Here is a 12,755-nt window from a genome sequence, read left to right as displayed (position 1 = left end):
GGAACCTGGCGTGTTTGATGCCGAAATTGCCCAGCTGTTCAATTCAGACACAGAAGATGAAGACTTCGATGGATTTGTGACAGAACCATAATAAAAAATAATGTGAGTACCATATTGTTAAATACCGGTAGTTCAAAGTTGTTAAAACGTATGTCCAATCTTGTTCTTACATATAATGTACAGATTGAAAATTTATTTGTGGGTAACGCGTTTGTATCAGACTACTGTTCCATTTTATTTGATTTGATTTTAAGTGATGGTGATGTTCTGAATGTACCTGCCCCTGTGCGCTTGTGTCGGTCTCTTAAGCCTGAAACAGCGGCTTGCTTCTCCTTGCTCTTTGTTGTTGAAAGGGAGAAAGTAACTGCCAGTGGACATACAGAGAAACTAACGGAAGACTTTCTTTCTACCTGCAGCAATGTTCTCAATGCTGTAGCCCCACTTAAAGCCGTGTGCCCTAAAATGAAACGGGTGCCGTGACTGAATGACAGGACGCGTGAAGCCAGGCGCGCGTGTAGAAGAGCTGAGCGCAGGTGGAAAAAAGATGGACTGCAAGTCTCTTATGATATTTTAAAGGAGACCTGGCTCGCATATCAGAACATGGTGAAGGATGAAAAGATTAAATATGTTTCTGAGGTGGTCTCCAGTAATGTTAATAATCCACATGTCCTTTTTAAAACTATTGAGAAAGTGCTTAACCCCCCTCAGCCCACAGGGTTAGAATCAACACCTGACACTTGTAATGCATTTTTGCACTTTTTTACTGAGAAGGTGGAAAGAATTAGAGCCAATATTCAGACTTCTTCATGTAGCCCTTTTCCAGACATGCCATGCTCATCTGTTATTTGTCATTTTGAGCCAGTGTCTCTTGCATGTCTGTCTAAAGTTGTCTGTGAACATAAGCCTGTTTCGAGTTCATCCTTGACTGCTCAAGGAAGTCTGGACAACTATTGGCCCTAATGTCCATGACATTATAAATAGCAGTCTGCTGTCTGGTGTTGTTCCTCTGTTTTGTAAAGAGGCAGTTATTGAACCCCTTCTGAAAAACCTAGCCTTGATTCTGAGAATGTCTGTAATTTTAGGCCAATTTCCAAACTGCCTTTTTTGGCTAAAATCTTAGAAAATATGTGTTATTTATGTAGCTGCAGAGTTTTTCCTATATGCACGTGGCATTTTTGATATTTTTCAGTCAGGTTATAAAAGCCCTTCATAGTACAGAGTCAGCACTTTTAAGGGTTTTCAATGATTCTTTTTAGTGACTGATTCTGTGATTCTGGGCCATTTTAATCCTTCTAGACTTGTCAGCTGCATTTGACACAGTTGACCACACAACTCTTTCAATCATTTGGAAAGAACTGTGTGGGGATTAGGGGGACCGCCCTGGAGTGGTTCAGGTCTTATCTCAGTGGGAGGAGCCTGCTCTGTCAATTGGAGATCTCACCTCTTCCTCTGTGTCTCTAAATATGGAGTACCACAGGGGTCATCCCTAGCACCTGTTCTTTTGCCTCTACCTCCTCCCACTGAGTCGAATCTTTAAAAAACCATGGCTTACAGTATCATTTTTATGCAGATGACTGCCAGATTTACCTGCCACTCAAAAAATTTGCTTCTGCCCCTTTGGTGCCTCTTTTGAATTGTTTGAGTGACGTCAAGGCTTGGTTGGCCCACAACTTTTCAAGTCTAAATGAGGATAAAACAGAGGTCATTTTATTTGGAAATATTGACCAACTCTTGGACTTGGGCCCTCTTAAACAGTACAGTCTGTCACCAACCTCGGTGTCATTATTGACAAAGATTTTAATGCCTTCTAACAAGTCATGCATGCTTTTGTCTCCTCTCGTTTAGACTACTGTAATGCACTTTTTATTGGCATTAGCCAAAATGCACTTTCTCGATTACAGTTGGTCCAAAATTCTGCTGCGCGTCTCTTAACTGGTAGCAGAAAGCGAGAGCACATCACTCCAGTTTTGGCATCTCTGCACTGGCTTCCAGTTCGTTTTAGAGTTGACTTTAAGATATTATTGTTTGTTTTAAAGCTTTGAATGGACTGGCCCCGACTTACATTTCGGACCTCATCCAAATTTATCAGTCTCCCCGTGCTTTGCGGTCTGAGGGCCAGCTCCAGCTTGTGGTGCCTGTGACGAGACTTACGAGGTCTGTGAGAAAAGTATCCGACCTTTTTATTTTATGCAAAAAATATATGGATTTGATTCATATGTTGTTACGTCAGCCAAGCTTGAACCTTCGTGCGCATGCGTGAGTTTTTTCACGCCTGTCGGTTGCGTCATTTGCCTGTGGGCAGGCTTTGAGTGACCACTGGTCCACCCCTCTCGTCGTTTTTTCATTGCGAGGAAATGGCGGAATGATTTGGGCTTTGTTCCATCAGAATTTTTTCATAAACTGTTAGAGACAGGCAGAGGCAGCTGGAAACCATTCAGAAAATTCACATGGCTTTCGGTGAAACTTTTATGGGCTTCACAGAGATTAAGGAGTGTTACTACCGCTTTAAGGATGGCCCACAATAGCGCACGGCACGCCGCGCTCCGAGCCGCGTTCGACAGGCAGAAACCACCAGATCATTTCTAAACGGATGGCTGTGTCGATCCGGGACCGTCGTGTGCAATTTCTCTGGTTATCACAAGAGCTAGACATCAGCCATTTTCCGGCAGATTTCACTTTTAACAAGATATTTTGTCATGAAAGCCGTGCGGAGGCTTCGCGCTTCATGACGAGCTGCTGATGGAGCGAGACAAAGAACACCTCCGTTTTGGAGTGTCAGAGGACAAGTTGGGACATGCCCAGCTCTCCACAATTTCTCTTATACTCACTCGACTGGTAAGCCACTGAAAGCCGAGATAGATAGATTGTCCGACACAACAATGGCGGACTCCGTGTGTTTACTGCTGTGTGAATTTTTAAGAGAAAGTTGCTGGCGGTGAGACAAAACACGCTTGAAAAGTACAGAAGACTTTGGGAATTCATACAACAATATGAAGATGAAGACGAGAAGATACAAGCTGCTAAAGAGACGAAGAGGCAAATCATGACGGTAAGCTAATCGTTAGCTTCCTAAGTAGCTCGTAAATAAGTAATAACTGCAGGCTGTCGCTATTAACTATTACAATTGTGGCTGTCAAAATAAAGCATTAATTAGATTAACTGCAATACTATCACGCCTTCAGTCACACTTTGCTCCATTTTGTTTTGACGTCAGTGGACGCGGTCCTGTAAATAAAGCGCGCTTCTGAGAGCAATAAACGTGTTAATGTCAATACTTTTTTTTTTTGTTTTTTTTACCAAAGTAACTTGCTTGATAACTTAGTGTTAAATCGCAAATGTGGGAGTTTGTGCGTTTACTGACGTTCACGCACAAAATGTTGATTCGGTTTTAATGACCGTTAATTAATGTCGTCACTGAACTTGAACAGGCTTAAAACACATTAAAAACGTTTGTTTTCCATCCAGATTTTAATGTTCAATGGACAAATTTAAAATATGAAATCTAATAAGATAATTATTAAAGGTATCATATTGTGCAAGAAGAATCAGCCTCCAAACTCTCACAATTCTGTTTTATAGACATCTTTATAAAATAGCCTTTCATTGTCATTGTACACATACATACAATGAAATTTGTCTGCATTTATCCCATCCAAATTACAGTTACAGTTCTCCCAACTTAAGATCAATCAGTTTAATGCCTCCTTGATATGTAACAAAAATAACCCTGATCCTTTTTTAACTGATATTAAATGCCCCCAAGCCACACACAGATCTGAGGTTTTTTTTTTAATATACCTGCAATTAAATGATTCATTTAGATTAACTAATCACAAACCCTGTAATCAATTACATTTTTTTTAATAACCGGACAACACTAATTAAAATATGTATGCTGTGTGTGTTCAGTTGGTTTTTCTCAGAGTCACCGCTGCAAAGGTTCATGCCATGGAATGGGACACCTTTGTCATCAATCATCATGTTATACATGTTAGTTCACTATGAATTTTGAATAAATTTTTGTAGTTTTTGCTAAAATGTCTCCACTTTTGTGTAACATCAGTTTGATTTGTAAAAGTTACCAAGGTTTACTGATTTAAAGGCTAACAGTTTGAAAAGCTGTTTAAGCATAATCCAGTAGTAAAATAAGTTTTACATTTAATGGGGTCATAAATGTAAATTGAAGTAAACAGACATAAAACTGGTTGTTCAAAAGTCCTTGATGTAATGGTGCCTTTCACTGAAGTGACTAACCTTTTTGTTTATGTTAAATACCATTTGGTAAAATCTCAGTTTAGACATGCTTATTCCAGCATCTTTGTAAAGATTCATCCAGGTGTAGTGTGCAGTGTCTTCTGGAGAGGCTAAAACCCAAATTAAAAATTCTTAGAAATGAACCTTCATTGCACCAAAACATCAATGACAAAATGTTTTTTACTGTTGACTCAGCCTGAAATGACAAATTATGATACAGTCACGAGTCAAATTGTTTACTGCAACAAAAAAGAGCAAATACAAAAAAAAAAAAAAAGCAACACAAAACTATACAAAAGTTTCATGTGTCTGTAGTCTGGCGTGGGGGGGGCGCAGGTGACATAGCGTGCGAAAGGTCGCCCAGCACATCATGCCTGATTAAATGCAGCTTCCACCACCGTTGCTTCCTCAAGGATCAGTCGGATGTGTCGTCACACTGGGCCCAGTTCAGCTTCAGCCTCAACATCACTCAAGATGACAGATTCGCTTGCTGGAATAGGCGCTTTTTCTCTTGCCTGGACAATAATGAGGTAGAAATGGGAAAGCAAGTTAAAAAAAAAACAAAAAAACCTTCAGTCTCTGTATGATCATTCCCAGAGTTTCAGTTATCTTGTCACTTGCATAAAAAAGTTCTTTCACAATTATCCTCCAACAAATCAGACCATTTGCACAGCATTTGAAAGAACATGACCTTTTATGCAAAGCGACCAAGATAACGAAACTTTGGGAAGGTCCAGCAAATTTGTGGGATTTACCAATATTTATGGGTTCTGTGGGTTTGTGAAGGGGGGGGGGCTTCACCCTGTATATATATCGTATTTGGGGAAAGTTACGTGATGTGAGACATGTTATTCTTACCAGTGATGACACGCTGTGTGGTGCTGGACGTTGATACAGATGTTGAAGCTGGTGGTCGAACCCTCCACGCTTAAGGTACTGGATTATTCAACAAAAACACAAATCACCATAATGGCACTAAATAAGTCAAATGTACACGTTTGTTGTCATGCTGACTTTAGGTGTTTTTCTGTCAGAAGTTAATACTTTAAAGCGGAGCACGGCGTTAGCTAGCTCGCTAGTTAGCAATCAGCTAGCTCTCTGTGTCCACATACATGAGACAACGGTGTTACTTTAACACAAGTTTAGACTCAAAATCTTCATTGGTTAAAGTGTGCTTCCCACCAATGGGATAAGTAACATTAAACGGTGCTTTCAAGCACACTACAGTCACAAAAACACTTACCATCCGTCGCTTCTAACAAAGTTGAGTTGTGGTCATCCTGCCTCCCGTTGCTCGCCGGTTGGTGTACGTAAACAGCGTTCCTGGGTCGAACTGTTTCCAGCCCTTACGGTCCGACCTACTCCGGTCGTTGTGGTCCTGTAATCACTTTTAAGCTTTTCAGCTGTTCTCTGCATTGCTGTAATGTCCGGTGAGCCGGGCGCGGCCAAAGACTGGGAGATTTTCTTATTTCGGATTGCTTCATCCAGCTCTCTGTATTCTCTCCTCCACCACCAAACACAAACGTCTGCAACTCTGGACCACGGGGTGGTTTTGTGCGAGTAAAAAAAAAAAACTGTTGTAATTCTGCCCATCAGCCCGTTTGGCTGGGTTTTTGAGTTGTCTTTATTTTTTGTATTAATTGTATGTAGGTTTGAGCATTTGGGTTATTGCTTTCGTGGTATTCCTTATCTGTATTCTGTTTTCATGCTGTTGGGTTTTCTTTTGATGGTTAGGTTTTTGGGCCTTGCTATTTGTTGTCCTTGCACCTTTGACACTGATCACTGTTCCATTTAGTTCTTTATCCCATTGGCCATTTAGGTGCCTTTCCAGGTGTTCTTTCCCTGAGTCGTCACTCAGGGAAAGTTGCACTTCACTTTCCACTGTTGCACTTCACTTGACAGTCACTTAAACGTTAATTAACATTTCTGTACATATTTTCAGTATGTTTATTCCGGTTATTTTGGGGGTTTCTATTGTAGTATTTTCTGAGGGTTCTTTCGTGGATCAGTTCTGGTTTTACACATTTGGTTCTGTAGTCTATTTGGATTTGTCATTTCTTTCTTCTTTTACTGTGGTACTTAGATTTACATTGTATTTATCTTTAGGCTCAGGTTTTGAATGAATGAATGGATTTATTCGGCACACACACAAATCCGAAAGAACAGAAACATACCAATAATATGAATGTTATATAAACAAGCCTGTGAGTCCGAAAGGGTGTGGGCAGAAGCAAAGCTTATCAACGCCCACCCCTGCTAGAATGAGTCCAACAATTATAACATTCATAACACATATACACAATTCACAACACACTACATATCAACACAGACATACACTTCAATATTCAATTACATTTCAATTCATGTATAAGTATGTTATGTATAAAGCACCAAATCACAGCAAACTTGGCCCAAGTCACTCCATATTAACCCTGCCGACCCCCTAGAGCAAGCACTAGGCAACTGTGGTGAGGAAAAACTCCCTCTTAGGAAGAAACCTCAAGCAGACCAGGCTCTAGGGGTGACCCTCTGCTTGGGCCGTGCATATATACCTGTATACGTACATACATACACACACATTATATACATATATAAACTTATACACACACATATACACACTCACATATATACCTATATACATACCCACTAACACATAAATAAATATACACTACATATATATACACATACATACATTTATAACTACACATACATATACATACCCCTACACATATACACATATATATATACACGCACACATATACATACATACACACTCACACATGTATACATATATACACATACATACTACATATATGCATATACATATATACACACACATATACACTACATATACATACATATTGACTGATTGATCATTTATTTGAGTTTTACAAAATAAGCATTTCTTTGACATCTACATTTACCCACATTGGGTTGAAAAGAACAGGAGATACAAACATACACGCATACATACCCGCGCACTTAACCCGAAAAAGGGTGGGATGAAGACGAACTTATTTAATCACACCCCCAAATACCTATACGTTATTACGACTACCGACTGTGACCAATATTCCTTTTTTATTACTATGTAATTGATATCATATATTAGTGATGAGTATCTATAATAATAATAATAATAATAATAATAATAATAATGATATGATAAAAACAATTCCCACCATAATAGACAGTAATAATGACAATAATTATTGTTCAATCAAAAAAAATTTTTTATTTTTTTATTTCTATTATTATTACTACCATTTTTTTAATTGCTATTGATATTACTGGTGTCATTCCTTAAGCCATTGTCATATGTCAATAAATTCCCCACATTTACTCAGAAATGACTATTTAAAAGGACTATTCTTGTGTGTGTTGATGGTAATTCTCTCTCTCTCTCTCTCTCTTCTCTCTCTCTCTCTCTCTCTCTCTCTCTCCTCTCTCTCATCTCTCTCTCTCTCCTCTCTCTCTCTCTCTCTCTCTAATATATTATATATATATATATATACACACACATCATACATGCGAACATACATACACAAAATACACACATACATCACCTATACACATGTATACACATAATATATATACATATATACAATTATGCCACATTCATTTTATTTATTAATTTAATTACCTTAACTTTTTTATTAATTTATCATTATCATTATTATTATTGTTATTTTCTTTTTTTTTCCCCCTTCCCCTCTTTCCCCCATTTGTCATGTGCATGGTGCATTAAAAGAGGCAAAGTATTTTGTAAACCTGCTGCCAGAGAGGGGTCGCCCCCTGACCACAGGTCCACCCTTTGCTGAATGTCCTAGGCTCTGCATTAAAAGACAGGTTTGGAGTCTGCTGCAGAAGGGGGAGACCTTTGAGCAACAGACCCCCACTTGCCGACCCTGATCTGGTGATAATGATGTAAGTGATGTAAGAGGGGGAAGAAAAGGAAAAGTCTTTTTATGTATCAATAAACTTACATATGTACATATTTATATAAATGTAAACATAAATATACATATATGTATACATACACACCACATAACATGACATATTATACATACACATATAGACATACACACATACACATATATATATACGACATACATACATCACACACATACATACATACATACACACACGCAGAACCACATACATAGATACGCATACATACATACATAACATATACTGTTTCCCCCTCCTCTAAGTTATTACCATCATCACCATTACTTCGATTTGACTAGCATTTCAACTACAGGATCATGATGTATAAAAAATAATACTTTTGACCATGGTTACGACAACCGGCAATAACAGGTATTATGCAAATATGTTAACATCTATTATATTAACAAACATATAGTAAGATTTTATTATCATTATTATCATATTTTTTTTATAATATAGTTTACAATTATGGCTATGATATATATAATTAAATTGATGTACAGGATAATTCCAGGTATTTTATGAAAGTTTGTGTCCTAGCGAGGCCCCTTCTATTGCTGACAAGGCAAAAAAGCAAAGGTAAATTAACGAGAAATAAATGAAAAAGACGTGACGATCACGCACCTCTCTCCTCATTCATGTATTTCAACAGAACCATTTCTTTGTATCTTTTTTTGAATTGATGGATGTTAGGACATCGCTTGAGCTGAGGTGCCAAACTACGAGAGCTGTCAATAAAATAACAGTCCTTTTTATTTTTTTCAAAAACTATATGGATTTCATTCATATGTTTTTACGTCAGACATGCTTGAACCCTCGTGCGCAATGCGTGAGTTTTTCCACGCCTGTCGGTGACGTCATTCGCCTGTGAGCACTCCTTGTGGGAGGAGTCGTCCAGCCCCTCGTCGGAATTCCTTTGTCTGAGAAGTTGCTGAGAGACTGGCGCTTTGTTTGATCAAAATTTTTTCTAAACCTGTGAGACACATCGAAGTGGACACGGTTCGAAAATTAAGCTGGTTTTCAGTGAAAATTTTAACGGCGTGATGAGAGATTTTGAGGTGATTCTGTCGCTTTAAGGACTTCCCACGGTGCGAGACATCGCTCAGCGCTCTCAGCCGCCGTCGTCAGCCTGTTCAAGCTGAAAACCTCCACATTTCAGGTTCTATTGATCCAGGACGTCGTGAGAGAACAGAGACGTTTCAGAAGAAGTCGGTTTCAGCATTTTATCCGGATATTCCACTGTTAAAGGAGATTTTTTTAATGAAAGACGTGCGGACGGATCCGCGCGTCGGGACGCAGCCGACGCGGTGCAGCGGCACAGGAAAAACACCTCCGTGTTGATAACCATTTGTAAAATCCAGGCGACTTTTGATGGCTTTCAGTGGAGTGAGTATATGAGAAATTGTTTAACAGGCAGGACATGTTCCAACTTGTCCTTAAGGCTTTCAACAGAGGTGTTTTCCTGTGGCGGAGCATCGCCGGCGGCTGCGTCCCGATGCGCGGACCCGTCCGCACGTCTTTCATTAAAAAAATCTCCTTTAACAGTGGAATATCCGGATAAAATGCTGAAACCGACTTCTTCTGAAACTTCTCTGTTCTCTCACGACGTCCTGGATCAATAGAACCTGAAATGTTGGAGGTTTTCAGCTTGAACAGGCTGACGACGGCGGATGAGAGCGCTGAGCGACGTCCTCGCACCGTGGGAAGTCCTTAAAGCGACAGAATCACCTCAAAATCTCTCATCAGCCGTTAAAATTTTCACTGAAAACCAGCTTAATTTTCGAACCGTGTCCACTTCGATGTGTCTCACAGGTTTAGAAAAAATTTTGATCAAACAAAGCGCCAGTCTCTCAGCCAACTTCTCAGACAAAGGAATTCCGACGAGGGGCTGGACGACTCCTGCCCACAAGGAGTGCTCACAGGCGAATGACGTCACCGGACAGACCGTGGAAAAAACTCACGCATGCGCACAAGGGTTCAAGCATGTCTGACGTAAAAACATATGAATGAAATCCATATAGTTTTTGAAAAAAATAAAAAGGACCGTTACTTTATTGACAGCCCTCGTATTCCACAGCTTAATGCCACACACGGACACACAGAAACTTTTCCTGGTAGTTCTCACTGCCTTGACTTTAAAGTTACCACATCCCCTCAAGTTATAGCTTCCTTCTCTCTGGGTGAAGAGACTCAGAATATTACTGGGTAATGAGTTTTTACTGGCTTTATATAATAATTGTGCAGTGTGAAAATTAACCAGATCTGGCATTTTCAACAATTTGGATTGCAAAAATAGACTATTTGTGTGATCAAGATATCCTACCTTATAGATGATTCTTATTGCCCGCTTTTGGATTATACAGAGGGGATGTAGCAAACTTTTGTAATTGTTACCTCAGATTTCTATACAATATGTTAAGTAAGGAGAGATTAAAGAACAATACAATAAATATAATGCATTATGATCCAGAAAATATTTTGCTTTGTACATAATAGAGACATTCTTGGAAACTTTTTTATGTATGTGGCTGATATGAGACTTCCAGCTTAATTTACTATCGATGGTTATCCCTAAATATTTGACTTCTGACACTTTATTTCGACACCGTCTATATTTATTGGTAAATTAGAATTGACATTATGATTCCAAAAAACATGACTTTACTCTTTTTTATATTTAGGGATAATGTATTAATATTCAACCAAGTTTTCAGCTTAATTAATTCACTATTTACCACATTAATAAGTTTGCTATAGTTATCACTGGAATAGAATATATTGGTATCATCTGCAAATAATAATAATTTTAATAATTGTGACACATTAAATATGTCATTTATATAAAGATTAAAAAATGTGGACCCAGTATGGATCCCTGTGGGACCCCACAAGGGATGCCCAAACACCCAGATTTAAATGCACCCATCTGCACAAACTGATGTCTCTCCGTTAAATAGCTTTGAATCCAGTTCCAAGCCACTCCCCTGATACCATATCTTTCCAATTTATTGAGTAGAATTGAGTGATTGTGTCAAACGCTTTTTTTAAATCAATGAATATTCCAACTATATAGTTTTTACTATCTAAGGTAATCTCTTCTATTGCTTCAATTATTGCAAGTGAAGTTGACCTACCAGACCTAAACCCATATTGACATTCGTTAATTATGTTATATTTTTCTATAAAGGATCCTAACCTGTTGTTAAAAAAGCTTTTCTAAAATTTTGGAAAATTGTGGAAGTAGAGAGACCGGTCTGTAGTTTGTGAAGATGTTTATTTCCATTTTTGTATAGTGGAATAACTTTTGCCATCTTCATTTTGATCGGGAATGTCCCAGTTTGAAATGACAAGTTACATATATGAGTCAGGGGTTTTGATATGCTTTTGATTATTGTTTTTACTAGCTTCATATCTATGTCATAACAGTCAGTTGATTTTTTACTTTTACATTTATTAACAATATCTATTATTTCGGCTTCACTAACACTGGAGAGAAACATTGTGTTTGGATTGATTTTTATGAGTGATTCCTGCTCCTTGTTACAACCATCGGGAATTTTTGCTGCCAAGTCAGGTCCAATATTAACAAAGAAGTTATTAAAACCATTAACTATACTCAACAAAAATATAAACGCAACACTTTTGGTTTTGCTCCCATTTTGTATGAGATGAACTCAAAGATCTAAAACTTTTTCCACATACACAATATCACCATTTCCCTCAAATATTGTTCACAAACCAGTCTAAATCTGTGATAGTGAGCATTTCTCCTTTGCTGAGATAATCCATCCCACCTCACAGGTGTGCCATATCAAGATGCTGATTAGACACCATGATTAGTGCACAGGTGTGCCTTAGACTGTCCACAATAAAAGGCCACTCTGAAAGGTGCAGTTTTGTTTTATTGGGGGGGGATACCAGTCAGTATCTGGTGTGACCACCATTTGCCTCATGCAGTGCAACACATCTCCTTCGCATCATCCGTGACGAGAACACCTCTCCAATGTGCCAAACACCAGCGAATGTGAGCATTTGCCCACTCAAGTTGGTTACGACAATGAACTAGAGTCAGGTCGAGACCCCGATGAGGATGACGAGCATGCAGATGAGCTTCCCTGAGACGGTTTCTGACAGTTTGTGCAGAAATTCTTTGGTTATGCAAACCGATTGTTCCAGCAGCTGTCCGAGTGGCTGGTCTCAGATGATCTTGGAGGTGAACATGCTGGATGTGGAGGTCCTGGGCTGGTGTGGTTACATGTGGTCTGCGGTTGTGAGGCTGGTTGGATGTACTGCCAAATTCTCTGAAACGCCTTTGGAGACGGCTTATGGCAGAGAAATGAACATTCAATACACGAGCAACAGCTCTGGTTGACATTCCTGCTGTCAGCATGCCAATTGCACACTCCCTCAAATCTTGCGACATCTGTGGCATTGTGCTGTGTGATAAAACTGCACCTTTCAGAGTGGCCTTTTATTGTGGGCAGTCTAAGGCACACCTGTGCACTAATCATGGTGTCTAATCAGCATCTTGATATGGCACACCTGTG

The 12,755-nt window shown here is 39.1% G+C and overlaps 1 protein-coding gene across 1 annotated transcript in view; it reads right to left on the bottom strand.

Annotated features, from left to right (window-relative positions):
• The window catches only part of LOC117516975 (polypeptide N-acetylgalactosaminyltransferase 10-like), a 396,627-nt gene that overhangs the window by 50,125 nt on the left and 333,747 nt on the right, over positions 1 to 12,755 (bottom strand). The window contains 1 exon segment of the mRNA XM_034177870.1: positions 8,439 to 8,458. Within this exon segment, the coding sequence (XP_034033761.1) occupies positions 8,439 to 8,458 (20 nt within the window).

Source organism: Thalassophryne amazonica, chromosome 9 (genome assembly GCF_902500255.1).
Source record: "Thalassophryne amazonica chromosome 9, fThaAma1.1, whole genome shotgun sequence".
NCBI classification, from domain to species: domain Eukaryota; kingdom Metazoa; phylum Chordata; class Actinopteri; order Batrachoidiformes; family Batrachoididae; genus Thalassophryne; species Thalassophryne amazonica.
The sequence above is the reverse complement of the archived record's forward strand: the minus strand, read 5'-3'. Positions and strand labels throughout refer to the sequence as shown.